The 23,628-nt window shown below is 51.8% G+C and overlaps 1 protein-coding gene across 1 annotated transcript in view; it reads right to left on the bottom strand.

Moving 5' to 3' along the window:
- The window catches only part of Atp2c2 (ATPase secretory pathway Ca2+ transporting 2), a 59,113-nt gene extending 38,651 nt beyond the window's left edge, over nucleotides 1-20,462 (bottom strand). Inside the window, exons 1-2 of the mRNA XM_059263051.1 lie at nucleotides 20,370-20,462; nucleotides 1,720-1,830 (exon numbers count right to left, since the gene is read on the bottom strand). Of these exons, the coding sequence (XP_059119034.1) occupies nucleotides 1,720-1,830; nucleotides 20,370-20,462 (204 nt within the window). The remainder of the gene's footprint in view (nucleotides 1-1,719; nucleotides 1,831-20,369) is intronic.
- Between the last annotated feature and the right edge of the window lie 3,166 nt (nucleotides 20,463-23,628).

A 23,628-nucleotide genomic window follows, 5' to 3' on the forward strand; every position in this document is an offset into this window, starting at 1 on the left:
GGGAAGTTCAAGGCTAGCCTGGGCTACAGACTGAAGTCTTGTCTTAAAACAAAAAACAACCCAAAACCAAAACCCAAACAACAAACCCCAAATGACTTATATTGTGTCTCTTATTATCATGAAATTCCATCTTAAACAAAATAGGCATCTCTGGGAGTTGCTGAAGTGACCATATCACCCGCCCATGGCAGATGCTAATCCAGGCCCTTAGTGAGAACAAAATCAAGGCACAGCCAGTGTAAGTGTTGGTCATCATGTCAGGGAGCTTTGTGTTCAGGGGAACTTTCTGAGAAAGCTGTACAGGGCTGCGGGGTGGGGATAGGGGGGAAGAGAGAGTGGGATCCAGGTGTTCTCTGTAGGAAAAGAGGGCTGAGCTCATTTTTCTGGCTCAGGAAATGTCTGAACAAGGAAAAAGACCTTCCTCCTCTTCTCCCCAAGAATCAGGGCTTGAGATGGACTCTTAGGTCATTCTTAAGGCCTGTCATGGTACCACATGCCCTTTCCCTGCTAAACTTTTCATTTCCCAAGGCAGGATGAGCTATGAATAATACATACCCACATTCACACATGCACACACATATACCCTCACACCCATCCAGACATGCACATGCCCATGTAACATATATATGCATGCACATACTCATGTACATACATGCACATATATACATATGTACGTGCACATACATACAACACACCTATGTACACATACCCCCCACATGCACATGCATAGACATGTGCACACATGCAGGTGCACATATATGTACATGCACACACATCCTAATACCCACGCACAGATACACATATGCCCATGTAATACATATATGCATGCACACATATACCTGTACACACATGCACATGCATATATATGTACATGCACATACATACAACATACCAATGCACACTTACGCACACACATGCATCACCATTTCTGCCTGGTGTTCGAAGTAATATAAGCTAAAGATATGGTACTGACTCCATCCTGTGGCCCCAGAGGGCAGATTCCTAGGCCAGCTCTGGCTTTTTTCCTGCGATGCTCTCAAATTCTAAATCCCTCAGGTACTTGTGAGAATTTGATGCCTGTAACTGGCCTCTCCACGTCATAAAAAATGAAAAGGGAGAGGCAGGCGTGAGCGAAGAGTTTGAGCCCTGATGACAGAAGCCTGGAGGAGCCTGGGGCCACGCGGCTCCCTAACAGTGCTGGTCACTCACTCTGGTTCTCGCCATTTGCCAAAGGAACTGTGGGCGGAAGGACACTCGGCCTCCCTCGGGGACCTCAGGCACTGGCTCCAGGGACAGCAGCATTGTAGAAACCAGAACTGTTCTGCACTGACAGCTCCGTGGTACTTTCTCTTAATCCACAAACTACCTCACAGTGGCATCCGGCATAACGGCTCATCTTATGACAGGAGTTAGGATCCCCATAAACACACCCTGGATGAGGGCATTTCCAGAGAGGTTTTACTGAGGTAGGACCCATCCTGAATGTGGGTAGCACCATCCCATGAGTGCGGGGCCAGGCTGAGCACCAGCATCCATCTCCCTCTGCTTCCTGACTGCAGATGCAGGTGACCAGCTGCCCCACGCCCCTGCCACCAGGACTTCCCACTATGACGGACCTTGAACCAGAACCAGAAAGCAGCTGCCTTAACCTGCTTTTGGGGGGGCATTTTTGTCAAGACAACGAGGAAAGTAATAAACACAGATACAAACAGTTCTTACATGGAAGGCTCTGGCCAAATCCTCTTTGCTGCATTTACACGCTTCCCGGGGTGGCAGCGCTGTGACAGTCTTTTCTCTTTCGATGGCTTTCAGCTCACACTGGTCATCAATCTGTGGAGAAAGCAGTGTGGCTGGTGAGCATCGGACGCTTTGCTATGAGGTCTCTGGTTAAAGCAGGACACACATATGCAACGTGTGCACACCCCGAGTACACACGTCTACCCACGTGATCTGCTCCCACATCATGAGACCGGTGGCATCAGTCCCCAAGCTCACTCGCCAACCACCCAAAGGGTTGTTGTTTTTTTTCCAATGTGAACTCTATGGAAACGGTCACATGCCCAGCACCCTTGGACTGTGTTCTCTCTCCATGTTAGTGACAGTGGGCAGGGTGGCACACTGCTCTCTCCACAGATGCTCAGTTTTCCTCTGCATGTGTAGATTCTGCGCCTATCTATCCCTCCTGCTAGGGGCATGCGGGGTTCATTTGTAGTCATTGGCTATTATTGACACATCTGTTTGGAAATAACCTTTTTCTATTATTATTATTATTATTATTATTATTATTATTATTATATTCGTGTGTGTGTTTGTGTGTGTTTGTGTGTGTGTGTGTGTGTGTGTGTGTGTGTGTGTGTGTGTGTGTGTGGTATGCACATACATGTGGCCAACACTTGGTATTTTCTATCATTGTGTCCACTCTTTTTTTTTTTTTTTTTTTTTTTGAGACAGGGTCTCTCATCTTTTGAACCCGGAACTCACCTATTGGCTAGATTGGGTGGCCAGTGAGCTCTGAGGCTCCACTTGGCTCTGCACACCTGTGCCCTGGGTTAGGTTACAGATGTGTGCCATGTCTATGTGGACACTGGGGATATGAACTCAGGTCCTCAGGTCTGTGTATCAAAGCACTTAGCCATCTGAATGATCTGTCCAGCTGCACGAAACAAACTTCTTTAATAGGATTAGGCTGACAGATCAGGGTGACATTTTACATGTTCAAAACCTGGACCCCCTTACTGCAGCAATCGGGCTGAGTGTAAACTGTAAAGAGTGTCTCCTGAGCTGGTGGTGGTGGCGCACGCCTTTAATCCCAGCACTCGGGAGGCAGAGCCAGGCGGATCTCTGTGAGTTCGAGGCCAGCCTGGTCTACAGAGCGAGATCCAGGACAGGCACCAAAACTACACAGAGAAACCCTGTCTTGAAAAAAACAAACAACAAACAGCAAACAAACAAACAAACAAAGAGTGTCTCCTGTAGCAATATGTGGTATCACACCCTAGTTCCATGAGTTTTTGTAAATAACTCGAGGAAAGGGGTGGAGGCCACCATTAGGTCCTAGAAGCCCGAGGACCTGTGCCCAGAGCCCCAGGCCATCAGACACCAGGGGCCTGGGCCACTGTGATGACAGAGGGACCTCGGTGCCAGGGCACATCGAGACATGTACAGTGTTCTTCCCAGAATTCTGGCACTGGGACACGATAGCATCTTTTCCTTCTCAAGCCACCAGGAACTGGGAAAGAGGAAAGAGAGAGGTGCTAACAACTTCCTTTAGCTGAGGTGCAGTCCAAGTTCCTCTTCCCTTTTCACCAACGCCGCACCCCACGTGCAAGTGAGTACCCGGCGGCCGATTTGTCCATGGGAACCCCCAAACACACCCATCTCCTGGGATTCTGCTCTTGATATCAAAATCCAGAGCACCGCAGTGAAGACAGCTCCTCACCAGTTCTGTGGTTCCCGGAATGTCTCCACACCAATAAAGAGCTCCCGGCAAATTCCTCTACAGAGAAACGTGCACCACTGGACTGCTAGGCTCTAGTCCCCACGCAGCCATCTCTCTTGCTCCCTCCGTGTGGGAGACAACCCTGGGTGTGAGCACACCTGCACCCTTCCTTCTGGCTATACCACACTCACTTTCCAAATACAGTATCCTGTGATATTGAAACGTCACGTACACACACATATATACATGCACATACATATATACACAGGCACATACACATAAATACAGATATACACAGACATACACACATATACATATATTCTCATTCTCTCTCTCTCTCTCTCTCTCTCTCTCTCTCTCTCTCTCTCTCTCTCTCTCTCTGGCTCGGAGACACTCAAATCCTGGCTGGTTTCAGGACACACCCATCTCTTTTGGCCTGGCTGTGGTGACTGACCCTCCCTTGGCCCACCCCCTGCCGTCTTCATGGCCATAGACTGATTTTCTCTGAGCTTTGACCTCTGTGGATTTCGTACAATAGAATCCCACACTAGCTGACCTCCCCTGCCTTTGTGCCTCCTTGTGACCCCAGAGTACTATTTGCCTGCAGCAAACAGCCTGCTGCTCCATGTGGGCCCTGAGGCAACAGTCCAGGACACTGAGACTTCTCAGAGGAGTTCCCCAGCAGCAGGCTCAGGCTGGAACTCAGCCCAACAGAGACCTACAAAGGACAAATGTGACCTCCCATGGAAGACACAGGCTCAACAGACATCCGGGAGCTCAGTGCGGAGAGAGCGTTGGGGCAGCAGGGCCCAGCCTCCCTCAGCCCCGTCCTGGCCTCTCTGCCTCCCTGTCTGTCCAGTGCAGGGATCTTATTCATTTCTCTTAGATCCCAAGATCTCTATCCTGTTCTGGGGCTGATAACACGTGTATTCATTCCTATAACATACTTGTTAAAACGGACCCCTGCCTCAATTTCTTCCTCAGACTAGTAGGGGTTGTCACAGCAGGGCATTACCAAAAAGGAGAAGGGCTATTGGAGAAGAGGAGAAGGAAGACCCACGGGCAGTTCCTGACACTAAGAAACCCCAAGCACAGGTGATGATGGCAGGGTTCCTTTCAGAACTGTCCTGAAGGCAGTACCAGTCTTAACAAACAAGAGTGCAGAGGCCCGGTCACCTCTGATGTCCACATGAGCACTCAGGAATTCCTGTGCATGTGAACCAGACACTGCCAGAGACTCATATCCACTAAGAAAAAATTAGTCACACTGGGTATGGTGGCATTCATCTACAATCTCAGCACTTGGGAGGCTGAGGCAGGAGGATTGTTGAGAATTTGAGGCCAGTGTGAGCTACACAGCAAGGTCCTGTTTTTAAAAAACCAACAGTGTGGTATTGCCTTGATGGAGTCATTGAACTCTGTGATGGAAATGGGGTCACAAGCCAAGGGCAGCAGGTGGCCTCCCTGAGCGGGGAAATAGCTCCCTGCCCCCTCAGAACCTGCACAAGGAGCTGCCCTGGTCAGACTGTCTTCTGTCTTCTACCTGTGAGACCCAGGTTGGACTCTTGTCCTCCAAGCATCAGGGAGCACACGGCTGTGGCTTGGAGTGATGGAGATGTGTGGTGTCATGTTAAAGCCACGGTGGTACCCTGGTGTTGTCATCGTCTGCTTGCTGAGCTCCAGACTCCAGCCCCTCCCTGTATCCAGACACATGGGCCTCCCCCACTTCTCCACCGGCCTCATGGGAGAGGGGCTGTCATAATCCAACTTACACAGGGGTGTCAGCACAGTGCATGCAAAGCGGAGGGTGCTCCAACATGCTGTAGAGGGGAGAGAAGATGAGAACAGTCTCAATGTTGATACTAGAAAGGGAGGGGGTGAGCGGCCATGACAGCTGCATGCACAAGCAGGAAGGCAGTCAGAAAGTACAGGCGCAGGAACAGGCAGGGAGTGGTGTTCACAATGCAGGCTGCCCCTTAAGGCGGCACCACCCACATCCCCACAGAGGCCAACGCCTGTGCTGTGGCCTCTGCAGCAGGCACAAGTCTACCCTAACAATGCTTTCTTGGCTTGCTCCTTTATTCCCTGGCTTCTTCCTGAATGCAGAGAACCCTGCCCGCTGCCTGGGAGACCACAGTTCCTATGGTCTATGCCAAGAAATTATGCAAGCACCTTCACTTAAATCAACAAATGAGAAGACAGGACAAAGAAAGCCATCCAAGTGCAAGAGGAAGCCAAGGCCTGCCTTTTCTTAGGATCACAGAGTGAGAAAGGACTTTCTAAGTACAAGATAAAACTAAGATAAGAAATAGACTCAAGTTCCAGACAGAAAAGGGACTGGGCTGTGTAACGTACAGTGAACACTGTGAACAGAGTTCAACGGTAAAACTGCTGCAGGACACCAAGACAAAAATTTACCAAAACAATGTGAGTCTCTGACCTTGCAAAGAATAACATGACTGCCCATTGTTTCTATTGTTGTTGTTTTGTGAAAACTGGGAAAAAGATATACACTAAGAAAGTAAGCCCCATGATAAAGCTGAGGACTTCTGCACACTGGGACTGGTGCCGGGGAGAGCTTGCTCACATACAGCTGTGAGGTATGAATTAGGACAGCCCCCACTGCAGAGCGTGTGGCATCATTCGAGTTGGAAATGCTCTGCTCACTTCTTGTTCAGACGCTTTCTTTACAGAAGGGTCCTCTCAGAGCCACACCTCACAGTACTGTCCACGATGGCTCTGTGTTAGTGTCAATCCAAACACCCACTAATAGGCTGGCTGGTTAACCAGGAGAGCGCTGTAACGTGTGGCACAAAGCTGCCCCTGAAAGAGTTCCCTGAGTGGAAGTGTTAACTGTATGTTGAGGTACGCCTGCCATAGTCATGTGTGTAAGTCACACACAGCTGTACTGAGACTCACATGTGTGTATGCCTGAGCACCACCCAGACATCGACGGAACTCACAGCTCCCAGAATCGTCCTGCTACTGGGCCCTCTCTCACACACCACCTTCTAGGAAGATTAAACATCCTCACTGCTTTGCATAGAAATCTGCTCTGCCTGCTTCAGAAACCCACAGAAGTGTCACACCCAGGGACCCCAGTCCTCCTGCTATCTTTGTGAGAGTGGCTATTTCTCTACCAGTGAGGGCAGGTCACTCTGTTGCTGTGTGGGACCATGGGCATTTCATCCTATTACCATATAGCAACCTGGCGTCGTGATTTATTAGCTGGTTGCAGGGGCTGGCATGTAGGCTGTGTCCAGTTTGGACTGTTACGTCGTACATGGCTTTGTTAGGTCCCAGGGCAGGTGTGTAGTTATAATGGACACTTCCACGGGGTCTTCCCCAAATAGTGGGACCATTCACAAGAGTTAGAGGAGGAAAATTAGAAGTGTGGGCCGCTGTGCATAAGGGGGCCCACGTAAAACATGGAGAAAAAGAAGACGGAAGATATGCTTCTGGCAGAATCCAGCAGACCGCGCGGACTCGGGTGGCCTTTGGGTTTGGAAACCTGGTAGCTGAAAGCAGGGGCCATGGGAAATGGTTCTGTGCTTTGGGGAGTCTGGAACTACAAGTAAGAGTTACTGACTCAAAGTGGGGAAGCCAGTCCTGGCTGGCCCGGGACAGGGATGGAGAGAGGGGCAGTTGCTTCCCCAGGAAGAAATGCTGAGTGGCCGTAAGACCTTGCTCACTAGGAAAAGGGCTCATGAGGAAAAGCCTCCATTTTCCTCCAGCAGGCCCAGAGGGAATGCTGCAGGGCACTGAACATCTACCGTGGAGCCCCAGGTCCTACTCACCCTGAGGGGCAGGTCACCTAGCATAGCTTAATGCAGTAGAGAAAAGAGGGGCAGACGGTTGTAAGTGAGCCCGGCGGGGCCCACCCAGTGCTTCTTAGTATCAAGTGGAAAAATGTCTCAATGCAACAACCTAGGCAGCTGTGGATATAGGGGGGCCAGCCGCTTGCTCAGAATTCAAATTCTGGTTCCCTACCTGCCTATTGGGCCTCCCACAGCAAAGCCTATGCCTTTCTTAAGTCTTGTGTGTTGTCCTATGACATGAACTCAACAAGAACATGCAGCCAAGACTGCGGAGAGAACAGCTGCAGCTGCAGCCTTGGGTCAAGAGGGGCAACGAGTTCTTTCCTGGGCTGCAATGGTGTCTAGAGTATTCGTGTGCATGTATTCACATGCATGCATGCATGCATGTGTGCATGTGTGCTCATGTGTGTGAGAGAGTATGAGCATGTACGTAAGCACATCTGAGTGTGTGCGTGCTTGTGGGGGTGTGTGTGTGTGTGTGTGTGTGTGTGCATGTGTGGGTGTGTATGTGTGCGTGTGTGGGTGTGTATGTGTGTGTGTATGTGTGTGTGTGTGTGTGTATGTGTGTGTGTGTGTGTGTGTGTGTGTGTGTGTGTGTATAAGGCCTAAGGGACTAGCCAGCTCTCAGCAAGACACACTATGACTCACCATGTGTGTTATTCAGGAGGAACAGCATAGACATGGACAAGAGGACACATCTGGGCTGAGTGGGCAGCCAATGTAATTGGGAACCAACACATAGGTGACGGGGAGAAGACTGCACACACACAGGGAGATTGTAACCTCAGTGACTGGTGTTCTCAGCAAAGTCCTCAGGGAGCGGGCATGGGCTGTTAGGGATTCATTGGATTGGAATGTACGAGTGTGTATGTGCGCAGACACAAAACTGAATATAGACTAACAGTGTATGCATGCACACACCCCTCCTCCCACCAGCAAAGACAAGCAGCGGTAGATTTTGTTGTTGTTGTTTCTTAACACAGTGGTCCAAGCAAAATGCACATCCAGGAGCCAGGGCTGCTTCCCTGACTGGGGAGAGACGGTGGGAGGTAGGTGTAGAATTTCTTCCTACCCCAGCAGCCTCACCAGAGTCCGGGAAGGTTAGGAGGTCATGGACGCCTTACAAAGGGTCTCTCACAAGGCAGATGTGGGCAGCCAGAGCAGGCTGAAATGAATACTGACAACAGACACTAACAGAATCAAATCCGAATGCGTGTGTTCACACGGGTCTGAATGACTTCAGGGCTGGAGAGAAGAGGAAGCTTTCCCTGGCGTGGGCAGCTAGGCAATGACTGAATAGTGGGATTAAGAAATCACTCAGGGACGCTTTTAGTCAGGTGAGCATAGCCCATGCAGGCCGAGCTAAGAGGGTGACACATTAGTCTCAGCTGAGGGGAGGAGCTGCTGCCACCAGCAGTGGGACAGACAGCATCACAAAGACACTGGGGACATGGCTCAGTGGGGTAAAGGGCTGACCGTACAACCATGAGGATCTGAGTTCAGTCCCCAGCTCCTGTGTAAAAGCCAGGCACGTGAGGGCTTTCTGTCATCCCAGTGCTGGGGAAGCCGAGGCAGCCGATCTAGCCCAAGCAGCAAGCTCCAAGTTCAGTGAGAAACCGTTTGAAAAGTGAAGTGGAGAACAGAGGGAAACGCCCAACATCACGCTCTGGCCTCCGCACACACGTGAGCACACACACAAGTAAACAAATACCACCTCAGGCTTTTTGACACAGTGGAGTGTGGGACTCAGCACTACCTGCCCCCCATGAGGTCCATCAGGAGAACGGAGCCAACGTCTACCTGAGGAAATGCTAGACCAACCCAAAGCGGGGAAACACTCCACAAAGTTATGAGCTTGGAATCTTTAAAAACACCACGGACTTCGAAGACCAGGAAAACCCAAGGAACCATTCCATATACAGGGGACAAGGAACGTATAACTCCAGGAGGTTCCAGACCTGCATGAGTCCACGCACCATGTGACTGTGCCCATGGCTGAGTCATGGTGTGAGTGGACTGTAAGGGCTTCACTGTAATTAGGAATGAATGTCTTCAAGTGTTTAGGGCCAATGGGTCATCATGCAATTTGTGCCCAAAAGGTAAGGTGGTTGGCATGGCCATGTCTTAACTGTAAGGGCCTGGTGAAGGACATTCAGTGTCTGTTTCACAGTCCTCTAACAGTCCCCTCTGTAGCTGGAGGCACAGCTTGCATTCACTGAGCACACCCTCCCCAATACAGCTGCCATTCTGCATGCCCCAGCTCCCAAGTCTACCCAAAAGGCCAGGCTAGCTGGTGATGGGCAATGACCACTTTGTTGTCGGGGCGAGTGGTGTCCCAGGATCAAAAGACTTCACCCAAGGTCACAGCAGGCAGGTTTTGAGTGAGCACAGAGCCTACCTTTCTGTTGGGCAGTGGACCCTCCACTCCACCTCCCTGCCTCTCAGACAGAGCTGGGCCTCCATCTCACTCATTTATTCTGGGTTTGGTTGTGCAAAGCGGGTTTCTTTTGGATCTGCTGTGACCTGTGCAGCAGGAAGTTGCAGGGCCTGAACTGAGCCCAGGATGATAGGGAAAGTGGCTCCAGGAAGTACCACACCTGTGTTCCTGGAAGCAGAGTCACACATCTGGTTTCATCTGCAGGTTCTACCTGCCTGTCTTGAGGCCACTTCTGTGGGCCTCATTTCTGGAGATCAGTAGATCAGGGTGGCTAGCCTGATTCCTCTAGCCCTGGGAAAAACCTTCCTGACTCTTCCTGAGATGCCAAGGGCTTCCCTGTGGGGAGTATCTGACCCTGAAACTCGGTGATGCTAGGTCTCTGACCCTTGGTCTTGGGAGCATTTGGCCCCAGATCCCTGGCTGTAGCAGCACTGGGTTGCTGGGATCCACCTGGCCAGGAGGAGACAGGAAGGATGACTGGATTACTCACTGGATAGTCAGCCCATGTGCCAGGGGCTATTTGCAGAAAGAGCCTGTTTCAGTAGCCCAAGAGATTAGCCAGCAGCACAGAGAAGTGAAACTTAGAAGTCAAAGGACCAGCCTCCAGCTTCCCAGGCCTGTCGTCTCACTCCAGGAAAGCTCCTGACATTTCAGAACCTCTGGTTGCTGCGGAGATTTTCTCCAAGGATTCAAAGCAGAGAGGGAAACCAGCTAAGTGTGGGCAGTGTGTGCCAAGCTTCCAGTGCTGCAGGATTCAGGGGAGGTGGGGGAGCCGAGGCACGGTGGAACTGGGATGGTTCTCTGCAGGTGGAGTCATGTAATAACACCCTCCTATAACTAAAGAGTAAAGTGGGGGCTGGGGAGATGGCCTTTCAGCATGAGGACCCAAGTTCAGTTTCCAGAAATCACATTAAAAAAGAAAAAAGAAAGAAAAAGAGAAGTCAAGCAGAGATGGAGAGGTGGCAGGCTGGAGGCTGAGACAGGTGGATCGCTCTCTGGCCAGCAAGCCTGGCCTACTTGGCAATTTTCATGCCAGTGGGAGAGAAAAATGGTGTCTAAAGAATGAACTTAAGGGTGTGGTCTGACCACCGTGTGGGTGCCCACGCCGGCGCGCACACACACAAACTGCCCTCCCATGACATCCTCAACACTTCAATCCTTAATTTAATATTTAATCACTCTTTAATGACTTAATGATTTAATCCTAATCACTCTCAGGAGGCACCTCCGATGTACATAGTTTACCTCATTGTACCGAGGGTAGGTTCAGGCATGGGGACATGGAGACATTACGTAAGTTCTCACAGGGCCAGGTGTAGCGATGGAGTCTACAGGAAAGCAGCCTGGGCCAGAGAATCTGGCAGCCTATCCCACAGCCTTTAGAGCAGCTCAGAGAAAGGACCAGGGTGCCCCTGCACATCACAGCCTGACTGTCACACAGTGACAGACCAGCAGTGCCTGGGAGAAAAATGGGACCAAAATGTGTGGTGGGGGTGAGGCGTGGCACTGTGCCCACTGAGATTTGCTGTGGGTTCACGGAGGCACAATAAATTACAGGTATACAAAGGGGGAAATGAGGACAGATGTAGAAAGGGGGAAAATGGAAAGAAAAAGAGAGCGGAGAGTCACATTCAGTCCCGGGGGTGGGGTGTGGGGGATAAGGCAGGGGGGGTCCAGAGACAATAATTAATACCAATGGACATGGGCAGAGAAGTCAGGACACACTGAAATTTCACTACATTGATACTTGGGGGATAGATTAGGGACAGCTATGAGAAGAAGTCCTCAGAAACCAGAGAGAGTGACACAGAGGAGGACCAGCCCACAGGACTTCCTGGGGAGCAGGCACCTCCCCAATCAAGGAGGAGGAAGTCTGGCTTAATTTCCCAGGTATCCGCTCCCATAGCCAGGTAGATATGGTCTATGTGGTGTGACCCAGGAGTGTGCCAGTCAAATGCTAATCACAATCTCTGTGCCCCAACTCTTCCTCCAGAGAGTGTCTGTATCACAGCAGAAGCTCCAGGCTTTGTCTGTCTGTCCGGCTCCTCCCTCCCACACGTAGGGCCTGTCTCAAGATATTCCATAGTAGGACAGGCATTCTGCTGACTCTCTCTCACCCCAGAGAGGGTGCACAGGAGGATGTCGTCTAACCAATGAGAAGCTGTTGATCCATTGGATGAGTCTCATGGTTCAGGGAGCATCAGAGCCACCAAAGCCAGCTAGAGCCCAGAGTGCCAGAGTGGCCGTAGGTGCCGGTGTCTGAGGCCTGGAGCAGGCCGAAGACTGCACTTCTCACATGTCCCCAAGGCTGCTGGGAGTCAGGGCAGCATCTTGGTCGTTCCATTTCCTCTCCGTGGGTGCTGAGGGAAGGCCTCTGGGTGTGCAAGGCCCATGCAGACTCTGCTTATGCTGCCTAAAAGCTATGAAGAGCTAGGAAGGGGGCAAAGGAGGAAACCAGAGGCCTGGGAGTGAGCCTGACTCTCCTTGACTCTTATGACAAGTGTCTCCTTACACAGTAGGACACAGGGGTATGCCAGATGAGGCACATCAGGCTCCTCTGTTGTACACCAGGAAGGGGAGGACCCACCAGGGGCTGCGGCTGGAGATCCGGGTCGGGGTGGTCTCAGATCAGCACTCCTTCCCCCAACACCCACGAGACTCCCACATTTGATCTGTCTAGAAGCAAAGACTTATAAATCCTGGGGGATACATGAGTGGTCTTGTGGGTGAAGCACAGACTAACCAGGTCACATACTCATGGCTCTTCAGGAGAGACCATGTGCAACACTGATCTTGGTTCTGGAAGTTTTCAGACTCACAAGTCATGGGCATGTCTACACTCAATTGTGCTTTGCTGGGCTCTCTTCCCTCCAGTAGGTCAGCAGAAGGTTCTGGAAGAGACCTTGCAGTAGCACAGTTTCTGTCTAGAAGTGGGGACAGATGGGGTGTGCAAGCCTGTTCTCGGGTTCCTCGTGGCTTTACCCAGCAGGTCCGCATAGAGGATAATTAGGGCCACGGGCCTGAGTGCAGGTGTCTGAGATGGTCTGCACTTGGCTGTGCTGGGGGAGGAGGTCTTTTGCTTTACCCCTTGGTGTCTCTATAAATACCCTGGGGCAGAGACAGTCAGGGCCGTTGGAAAAGGTTCCAGGCCCTCTCGAGGCTATCCTTTATTTTCTATCTGTTTATCTCCACAAGATTCTCCGCAATAAATCCTTCTATCTAATATTTCCTGCTGCTGCTCGCACTCAAGAAAACTCTGGGGAACTGTGGGGGTGGTGGGTAAACACCCCACAATGGGGCCTTAACCTAAGTTCAAGTACTCGGCAACCTCCATGGAAGGCATGCATTTTCTCATGATGGCTGCAGCTCCTGTTTTCCGTAGGGACCTTGGAGCTATGTGCTGCATCCCCTCTCGTGGCCACCACTACCCCAGCCTTGGGATATGGCTTCTCTACAGGCAGCGCTTTAAAAGAGATGACTGAGATGAAGCAAGGTCACTAAAGGCGGTTCATCAGGTTGGAGTTCTTAAGAGCTCAGGACACAATACACTCTCAGAAGATGATCAGGACAGGGTGAGGGAAATGATGCTCTCTGTCTCAGGAGGAGCCGGTTGGCAATACCTGTCCCAGGCCTCAAGTGTGAGCCATAGCAAGCTGCAGAGAAATAGTACCTCCTCCAAGGGAGAACTGGCCCACCCCAGGGCATCTACACCCATGGGCAACACTTGAACCCCTGCCCCCAGCTGGGTACTGTAGATAGGAAGCAGGCAGGAAGTCAGAGAAAGACCCCAGCCCTCCAGCTGTGGAAGCCATAGTGACCACAGGCCCCACTGATTGGTGCTGCGCTCGGGTCACTGCCCGTATTTCACAGGTCAAAAGCCCTACAGTGGGATGGGTGGGATGGCTCAGTGAGTAAAGGTCTTTGTTGTCAAGCCCGATGATCTGAGTTTGAGTCCTGGGAACCATGTGGCGGAAGGAGAAAACCAACTCCCACAAGTTGTCCTCTGACATGCACAAAAAACTCCACATGCACAAAATAATTCATAAGCATAATTAAAAACAGTCCAGGAGCTGCCCTGTGCATCCTGAGGCAGCACAGGCCACTACCGTGCTTCGGTGCTGATCTTCCCCTTCCTCTCCCGGGAGAGCCCCAGGTACGTCCCACTTTGTGGCTCCCTGGTTGTGAGACCACAGGCGCACAGAGATCCCAGCTCTTAAGGGGTGGGAGAAGAGGCACCTGGAGCTTCCTGCTCCATGCTAGCCGACTTGATTTATCTTCAGGTTTGTGCCACACAGAAGAAGTCCAAGGGGACAAAGAGACGTGCCTAGCTTGGGGCTGGGTGGCTCTGCTTGTGCGGGGTTCCACTTCCCATCACCCACCATTCCAGTGGTCGTGACCACCCTCCCTCTGGTATCTCTGCACACGCCCTGTAGTTATCCACAGGGTGCAATACTAGGAAGCAGTCAAAATCCATAACAAGGCCGTTGGCAGGGCTTAGCGGGTAAAGGAGTCTGTCACTAGCCTGATGACCGGAGTCAATCCCCAGGTCTTACATGGTGAAAGGAGAGAACCAAATCCCCAAAGTTGTCCTCTGCCTTCCTATACGTGTCGTGGTGTGCATGTCCCCTGCCCACTAACCACATTTTTTAAGAAATTGAGGCTGGTGAGATGCCTCCGCGGGTAAAGGCACCTGCACTGCAAGCTTGGAACCCTTGTAAAGATGGAACCAACTCCACGAAGTTGTCCTTGGACCTCTACGTGTGTGCTGTGCCCATATGCACAGTAGTCAATAAAGTAATTTTGTAAAAGCCGTGACAATGGGAGACGGAAAAACACTCTCCTCCTTTGTGCATAGGGATCCCGCATTTTTCTTTCGTACCCACCCAGTCCCAGGAATTGGGCAGCCAGTTCTGATCTCACACCAGCTGTAACTACCTTGAGCTGAGCCCCTTTCCTGTGCTCACTCCCACGGTCCTTATGACAGTGACCCAAAGTCACCGCGGTCGGGAATCATTGGGAGAGGGGAAGCCCAAGAATGGCAGCCTGTGTCCCCCTAATCATCCTCTTCCCATTGGCACCTCATGCGGCAGGCTGGGGTGCCTGATAGTGCTGTTCACACTCACAGCCACCTCATCCAGTTACTGCAACCCTTAGCTCTTGACCCTGCCAGGGTCCCTGGCCAAGGCCCAGTTTGTCCCAGGCAGGAGGTCCCCGGATGCACTTTCTTTTTTTTTTTTTTTTTTTTTTTGGTTTTTCAAGACAGGGTTTCTCTGTGTAGTTTTGCGCCTTTCCTGGAACTCGCTTTGGAGACCAGGCTGGCCTCGAACTCACAGAAATCCGCCTGGCTCTGCCTCCTGAGTGCTGGGATTAAAGGCGTGCGCCACCACCGCCCGGCCCCCGGATGCACTTTCTACCAGCTCTCAATTCAACTGGTCACTGTCAGGGCAGGAGGCAAGCTCAAACACTTAGGTCCTCTAGAAGCTAGGCGGCTTTGAGCATGAGACAGACAAGTTCCTACCCTGGTGGAGGGTAGGAACAGACTACACCTATCCATCTGGTGGATGATCTTGTTGTCACTGAGAGTGCTCAGGACCCCCAGCCCCCAGCTTTACACCCTCTTCCCTCAGATACACACCAAACACTTCACTCGTATAGATCTTAGTTTCAGAGCTCAGGGTCTAGACTTCTTTATCCTTCAGGACAAGGCTTGTGGCATTAAGACTAGACAGATCCCGTGGTGTCATCTTTGGACTGATTCTCCAAGAACTTCAGGTTTCCTGAGAACTTATTAAGTTGAAACTCCTTCAGCGATTGGCCTGATAAGCATAGACCTGGTGGCACCAGTGACAAAAGTCTCACCACACCTCGTTAACAGGAGAATGGAGACATCACAGATCTCAGCTGGGGACTCTCAAGTGTAAACTACAGAGGTGAGAGGGGCAGAGAGGGGCGGCCAGCTGCCAGCAGGTGACTGGCATGGATCCTGTCTTGGTTGCAGCTCACTACCTGCCACCCACAAGGAGCCCTGGAGTGAGTTATTAAACACAAGAGACTAAAGTGAAGAAACACCATCTGCAATCCAGATGTTCCTTATCTGCAAGCAGCCAAGCCAGTTCTGCAGCTATGGGTCACAGCCTGCTTGCCGCCAGGTGTCACAGGCCTGAGACCTCAAGCTAGCAAGCTCCTGCATATTGACATCCCACTCTGCACACACATGTGGAAAGGGCCATTCTTGGCATGAGCATGCTCAAAAACTCCAAACTCTGAGCCCAGAAACAATCGTGTCAAAAGAAACATCACAAAACTAGGGAACTCCTGAGCAGGCTATGTGTGTGTGTATGTGTGTGTGTGTGTGTGTGTAGCCTTTTTACTTTGAATCATTTCAGCTAAAGAAATCATCCTGTTTTCTGCTCATTTTTTGGGGGGGACGGGGCAGGGTCTCATGTAGCCCAGGCTTTCCTTGAACTGTCTGTGGAGCCAGGGATGACTCTGAAAGCAGATCCTCCCGTTTCCACTCCAGAGTTCTGGGATGAGAGATATGCACCACATATGCCTGGAAATCTTCCTACTACTGTGGGGAGGGCAGCCTGACGGAGCCCCTTATTGCCACCCCAGGCCCTCGTATTCACTCAAGCAATGTCATCCCTTTCCTAAGAGGGGTCGTAGCCTAGACTTCCTCCACAGAGTTGCAAAGAGGTATAGCAGAAGCCGTAAGTCCTCATTCTCAGGCTGAGCCGCGGCTATTCTGAGTCTGCTTTCAGTCAGTCACACTGTGCAGCCTGCCTGCTGTGCAACAAGGAGCCCCTGGGAAAGGACAGCCGAAGTACTTAGAAGTGGGTGCGCCAGGTGGGTCCCCAGTCACACACGCAATGTGACCACCACCTCGTGAGAGACCCTGAGCCAGGAGCACTCGGCTGCACAAGCTCAAGTATCTGTTGCAAGCTTGGGGACAAAGTGTTATTCCACTAGGGATGGAGAGCAAACCTCCATTGGACATCCTGGGCTGGGTCTTTCTGGTCCTGTTGAAAGCAGCTTTAAACTTCATACTTACGAGCCTGTGTCCACAGCTGAGCTGTAAGCCTGTGGCTCCTTTGATTGGCAGGTTGAATGTTAATATGGATTGAAGTCACGCCTCAGTGCAAATTGTTGGAGAAGACAAGAGGTAGAGGGTGCAATTCTTTTCTCTAACATACCCACATACTGATGAATTTTGATGGGTGAGGGTCAACTTCAGGCTAAGAGTATATATGTATAAGTCCTGTGGTATGTAATGGGGGCTGGAACCCAGGGCCTTGTACATGCTAGACAAGTGTTAGGTCTTTTTTTTTTTTTTTTTTTTTTTTTTTTTTTTTGGTTTTTCGAGACAGGGTTTCTCTGTGTAGCTTTGCGCCTCTCCTGGAACTCACTTGGTAGCCCAGGCTGGCCTCAAACTCACAGAGATCCGCCTGGCTCTGCCTCCCGAGTGCTGGCATTAAAGGCGTGCGCCACCACCGCCCGGCAGGTCTTTTTTTTTTTTTAATTAATCTATTTTTTAATGTGGATGGGTGTTTTGTCTCTGTGTGTGTCTGTGTGCCACATTCATGCAGTGACCCCAGAGCTCAGAAGAGTACATGGCCCCCTGGAGCTGGAATTACAGATGGCTGTGAGCTGCCATATGGATCTGGGAATTGAACCTGGGTCCTTCGGAAGAGCAACCAGTGCTCTTATCTGAGAAGCCTCTCTTCAGCCTGAGTGGCAGGTCTTAAACATGCAAATCTGAGACTGTTTTCTTCACCGCGTCTCTAAAAGCTGACATATTTATGAGTATGTGAACAACTGCCAAGTCCTGATTTAAAACCACTCAAAGGCCCCCACCGCTGTAAGTAGAAGGTCAGATTCTTTCTGACAAGACTCCTAGGGTCACCTGTGTACCCTGACCTTCTCAGACCAGCCCCTGTACTTCCCTTTTCCTGACGGGAACTGTGCCCAGCTCACTCATCTTTCCACTCCTATTAATCTCAGACATGACTCCCTCCCTCAGACATCAGCTCCCACACTCAAAAGTCAAGGTCAACTATTCCCTGCTTCTTCCACCCTCCACGATGGATGCCTAAGGGCAGAAAGTGCGTGCATTTTCCTCAGCACGGCCCAGCACGCAAGCACTGGAGTCTGGGTTGAATGACAGGGTGCCCACTGCACGTGCCCAGCTACTGGCACCCAGGCCCGGATCTGGAGAGCCCAGAAGGGTGACAAGGTCAATAGCCAGGATGGCAGGACAGGTGGGAGTCACGCCCACCTCGGGAGCAGCCTCGAGGGCAGAGCTGGCGCCTGGGCCTTCCCAGAAACAGGAATTTCTAGTCTAATGTTCTTCTCCTACTGTGCAGGACATCAGAGAGAAGCTTTGTCCAGCATCAAAACCAAGGAGTCTTTCAAACACCCTTCTACTGGTCACCCTGGAAACACAGCAGGAAAGAACTAGCTCCCCGGCTCTGCCTCCGCACCTGTAACTTGGCGATGTCCCCATCTCCATCTCAGCCTTCTGTCCCCTTCCAGCACGTCTGGGTCAGTGAGACCACTGATTAAACAGCTCTTCTCTTTCACTGGCCACTGTCCTCACCTCCCGACGACTGGTTTGTGAATACCTTGCTCCTCAGCGCTGGCCAAGATGGTCCAGTCAATACTGCGCAAGAGCCGATTGGTGCTCACCCACAACCTTGGCTCTCCTCTTCTGTCCCCAAATTGCCACTAAGCTCCTCTGGAGCCCAGAGGCCCAGGAGGGGACCCAGCCAGTTCTCAGGACTGATTCCTCTCATGGCTGTGTGCTGTGAAGCCCACCAGTGCCTGGGCCACAGCACACACCAAGTGTTCATAAAACCAAGTCAGGACATTTGCGGACGTGAGCCCAGAATGAACAAGACTTCCTTCCCTAAGCCTTTTGGTGGGGGACAGGGTTCAAAGCCCAGCGGAAAAAAGTGTCTCCCTCACCTCACTTCCAGGGACTGGTTTTCAGTGGGGTTGTTTTGTTTCGTGTGGTACCGAGGATGGAAGCCAGGGCCTTAACACGTTGACCCACCGCAGAGTTCTGCTGTCCCAAGACCCTGACTGTGCACCCTTATTGCGTACCTCTGTAAGGCCAGCTTTGGTGACAGCATACCTGCTATAATAGCTGGCCTTTGCTGAGAGCTCCCCAGAAGTCCTCGGTCCTGGTCACCACATGCCCAGGCTCCCTCCCCATCAGTGTGCTACAGAGAACACGACCAGGTGGGGAGTACACCTGCAGACAGGTTGCCTTTGAACAGTTCAGGGGAAGGAAGCCCACCCGGCTCAGAGCATCTCCATGTGGGTTTACACAAAACCCACACCTGCACACTCTCAGACGCCCTGATGACAGCCAGCTGTGTGTGCACCAGGAGTACTCAGGGATGCCCAGCTGTGTGCAAGACATCAAAAGACAGAGAGAACTAGAAAAGGGAGGAATGAAGCCATCCATGTCAACAAACACACGCCGAATCCCTGTTAACAACACATTACAGACATGTAAGGACACACTTGGCATTAGCAAAGGATTATGGTATACCGCTAGCCCACAAGGCTGCAGACTAACATGGACAGTTTTGAGCCCTGCAGTTCACAGCCCTAACACCAGAATTCTTACACCGATACATACAATCATCTTTGTAAATAAATGCGTAAATATTTAAGAACCATACCATCGAATGTCTTGACTGTGGCATTCTTTGGGAAGAAATAAAACTGAAATGTTGCAGAAGATTTTCTGTCATTACAAAACAAATTTCCTGGAACACCCCCCCCCCACACAACACACACACACACAGAGACACACACACACACACACACACACACACACACACACACACACACACACACACACGAAAAGACCATATTTGGGGGGCGTTGTTCCCCAGGGGCAAGCATGGGAGTTCTGGGTGTGCCATGAGCTTCCACTCTCAGACCTTACAAAGCGGGTGGTGGGGAGGGATTGTGCTGGGTCACCAACCCACTGACTGTACCCCAACTGCCCCATCAGAGGCACAGAAACAACTTTATGGTTGTTGGTCCTAGAGAGAAACTCCTGGTACTAAAGTCCTGGAACTCATTATGTGTAGACCAGGTTGGTCTTGAACTCACAGAGATACACCTGCCCTGCCTGTGCCACCATGCTGGGCTCAGAGCAGCTTTTAAAAACCATACTGATGTAGAGGAAATGAAGCCGGTAGTCCTACCATGCCACTTCAATTTTCACTATTAAACTTTAGCAAGATTTTGTGTGGCTTTTTTTTTTTTGGTCCCCACCTCAACCCCATCTCCCTCAATTCCAGCAGCTTTTTAAAGTCCATTCAACTGCCTGTGTGTGCACAGGTATTTAAATTCCCTGGAGTCAGAGAAACGTAAGTGCCTGGCTAGGTAGCCTGCCAGCTGCATGCCCTTGAAGAGCACAGGTCTCAGTTTCTCATTTCCCAAATGGACTAGCCTACCCAGGCTGACTGGTGAGTTCTGGGCCTTGAGCCGGGTGGAGCTGCTTCCTCCGAAGCCAGCTTCTTTTCAGAGTTAAAGGAGGCGATGAGCAGAATGGCAGTGCCCAGTGACACATGGGGTCCCGTGGGTCACGTGCAGGATCCTAGGGGACAAATATGGAGTCTGAGCCCCTGCCTCACACCAGATCGGTCAGACTCACCAAGGTCTCTACCTCGTCCCTCTCCAGCGCCTTGTACCGGTGGTCCTGACCCAGGAAGACCAGTTTCTGCAGAAACTTGAGGAGCCTCCCCATGGTGAGCGGGTGTCCAGGCTGCTCCACGGCCGGGCGTGGGGCGGGTCGCAGTCCCTGCCCGCGTCCCTGGGGCCCAAGCGAGGCCGCGGCTGCTGCGCGCCCTGGCTTCCCGGGCGTCCCGGGCGGCCGGGTTGCCCGGGAGCTGTCTACCTGGTCCCCAGGTGAGCTCCGCCCCTGGGCAGGGCTGCAGCAGCGCCGCCCTCTGCACAGCTGGCCCGCCCCGCCTGCGCCAGGACCCCAAATTCCCAGGGTCCACCCCAGGGGCTCCGGAAGAACCAGGAAGCCACTGTGTGGTCTCAGAGCTGTGGTTCTTGTCCAAACCTGCCAGAGCATAAGAATCACCTGGAAGGGGGAAGGTCCTGAACCAAAGACTTACTTGGGGTAGTAGTGTAGCTCTGGGCCAGTTACCTGGCCTCTCTGAGCCACCTGGCTGCATCTGTCATTGAAATGGAGCAGAAGGCTGAGACCTTACCTACAGGAGCCTTACCTATACCGGTTACCTAGGTGTGCCCTTGGGAGTAGGGAAACTAGGGGTACCACAGCCACCTGTGGAAGATCTCCAACTTTTCTGTTCACCTATAGAGCAATCTTCTCCCCTGTAAATGGTAAGTGAGTGTTGCATGCTTCCTGAATCTTTGGTTATTGCCCTGCCAAATAGCCGTCAGGACAACACCCACTTCCCAGGAGAACTGGGGGTCCCAAGGACAGGGTGATGGGGGCATCCTGCAGGGCTCAGCACAGAGCATGATTGTGTCAGCAGCATGCTGGTACACTCTGGTGGGAAGAGGGGTGTCACACAACTCCCAAAGGCCAGGAGCACATGCGCCACGTTACTGTTTTGGGTTGCCCAGTGTGTGCTGAGGAAAGCCAGAAGGCTTTAAGGTGGACCAGGGTCCCTAACGCCACAGAGCAGAGGTGGCCCTGGAGGAGAAGGCTGGGCCATGCCCCATCCTGGGTTTACTTTTGACTACAGGCAATCAATCAATTAACTGCATTTGTCTGTGTAACTAAACTGTCCCCTTTGAGCGAATATCCGCCACCTGCCTCACTGGCTCCCCCAAGCGGTGGCCACTCCAGTCCTGTCAGCCTGATGGGACACTTCAGTGGGCTTCACATCACCTCATGTCTTTCTTCTCTTTAAACCAAAGCGCCTCCATCACGCTGCCCATTCCCCACCGCAATGCCTGCTCTGACTGTGAGTTCCCTCCCACAGCATGAGACCTCCCGCCCCAGTTCCAAAAGAGAGAAACTACTGAACTCCTTCAACTTTGCAGTCCAGGCCACGTACTTTCAGATGTGTGTGAGCGTGGGTGACTTTTCCCACCTCTCTCCACCTCAGTTTACCCCTCCACGAAGAGGGAGGGGCACTACCTGCCCACCTGTGTGAGCTGGGGTCCCAGAAGGAAACGGCACCCTCAACCTGAGTGATCTGAGAGCTGGAGTGAGAGACTGTCCCCAGAGATGTGGACACAGGTAGGGGAAGTGGAAAGGACCTGAGATAGCAAATAGGGTGAACTGGCTTCCATGCATGTAGGGCCTCCAGAGCAGGTACCTAGAGAGGGGAGAACTGCTGTGTGCAAGGGGGAGCTTCAGGGGAAGACGAGGCTCTGAGCAGAAGCCTGTAAGGCACCGGTGCTTCCTCCTGGGCTGAGTTCCTAGAAGGGCAAGAAGGTATTCTGTGGCAGCAGTAGAGAAGCTTCCAGAAGAAACGTCAGGGTCTGGTGTGTGGCTGGTGAGTGCTTGTGCAGTGGGGAAGCTGTGCCACTGCCTAGCACTGCCCCACATGGGTTCTCAGGAGAGTCTGTGGTTCATGTAGAGGACCCTTGGGAACTTGGCTCCTTTATCTCCTGGCTCTTCTGCAACTTGCCTCCTGTGGTTCTAAGAAGGATGCTGTGGTGGTGTGGAACCTCTCGCTTTCCCAGGGGGTGTTGCTGACGGGGCAAGGCAGACACTGACATCAGCGGCGGCAATGGGTTGGTTGGTCAACACCTCCCCTGCATGGCCCAGCTCCTGGGTCCCATCACCACAGCCCCGTTTCAACCAGATGGGTGGAGGGTAGAATTTGTGGACAGGCATGAGAATGCACAGGGTGAGATGGGACAGTGGGTGGTGGATGTCATGGAACCCCCCTAAAACAAAGCAGATCATGAGAAGATCGGCATGGTGACTGGAAGCGGCTGGGTGGGCCCCCTCAGGCTTCAACGACTGAAGTTTCAGTTTGTGTTGTGGTGAGAACATGTAGCCTGCTCACACCTCTGCTAGATTTTAACTGACTGAACCCTTATCACTGCTGTGCAGCCCACGTTCTTAGGCCATCTCCACAGCACTGTTAGCTACATGCAAAGTGTGCTGTTTGTAAGCTGACTCCGTCGGCTGGAACTTTCTGGTCCTGTGGCTTTTTTCTTGGCAGCCATATGATCTGAAACGGGGGGGAGTTTTGAAGTTTCCTTTCCAGCCATTCTCCTGTCCCGTCTGCGTTTACTCTTCCCATATTAGTGTGTCTGGCTGGCCTCTCTCCACCTCACGCCTCATGCCCGCTGTTTGAGGAGAGCACTCCCAACCTTTCATCGTTGACTTTGATCTGGAGTAAGCAGGGCTCTTGTACAGGTGTCCCCAGCAGCGACACCTGGGGCTTCTGCTGCTTCTCAATCTTCCTTCTTCATCTTGTCACAGGCATACCGGGGTTTTTATTTTTCCTTTGAGAAGTTTTGATTGTTTGATTTCTGTCTTCACCTTGGAAGAATCTAGAACCCACATTTTAAGGAATGTCCTGAGACAAAGCAACCAGCTGGGAACCCGTGAGGTGTGCAGATTGGAGATGGCCCTCACAGCTGGACCAGGGATGAGAGCCAAGGGCAGGGCCTGACCAGAAACATGTTGCCTTTCCTGAAATGTCTGCTCCGGACACCTTGAGCAATGAGTGAGGTCACACTGGTCAACTCCCTTCACTCTTTCCTTGGAAGTGGAGTCCTTTCCTTCGGCTCTCAAGAATGCATCTCTCAGAGCAGGATTGACACAGTCTCAAGGCACCTGAAATTTATTTGGTCATAAACTGCATTCCCGGGTTTGACAATTGAAGGTGTCTTTTTCAGAAAGGGTGCACTGTACACAGGTGTATTCCAGACATATTTTTAAGTTGTAGGCACGAGCTGTAAGTGGCGGCTTC

This window comes from Peromyscus eremicus, chromosome 5 (assembly GCF_949786415.1).
Source record: "Peromyscus eremicus chromosome 5, PerEre_H2_v1, whole genome shotgun sequence".
In the NCBI taxonomy this organism is placed as follows: Eukaryota; Metazoa; Chordata; class Mammalia; order Rodentia; family Cricetidae; genus Peromyscus; species Peromyscus eremicus.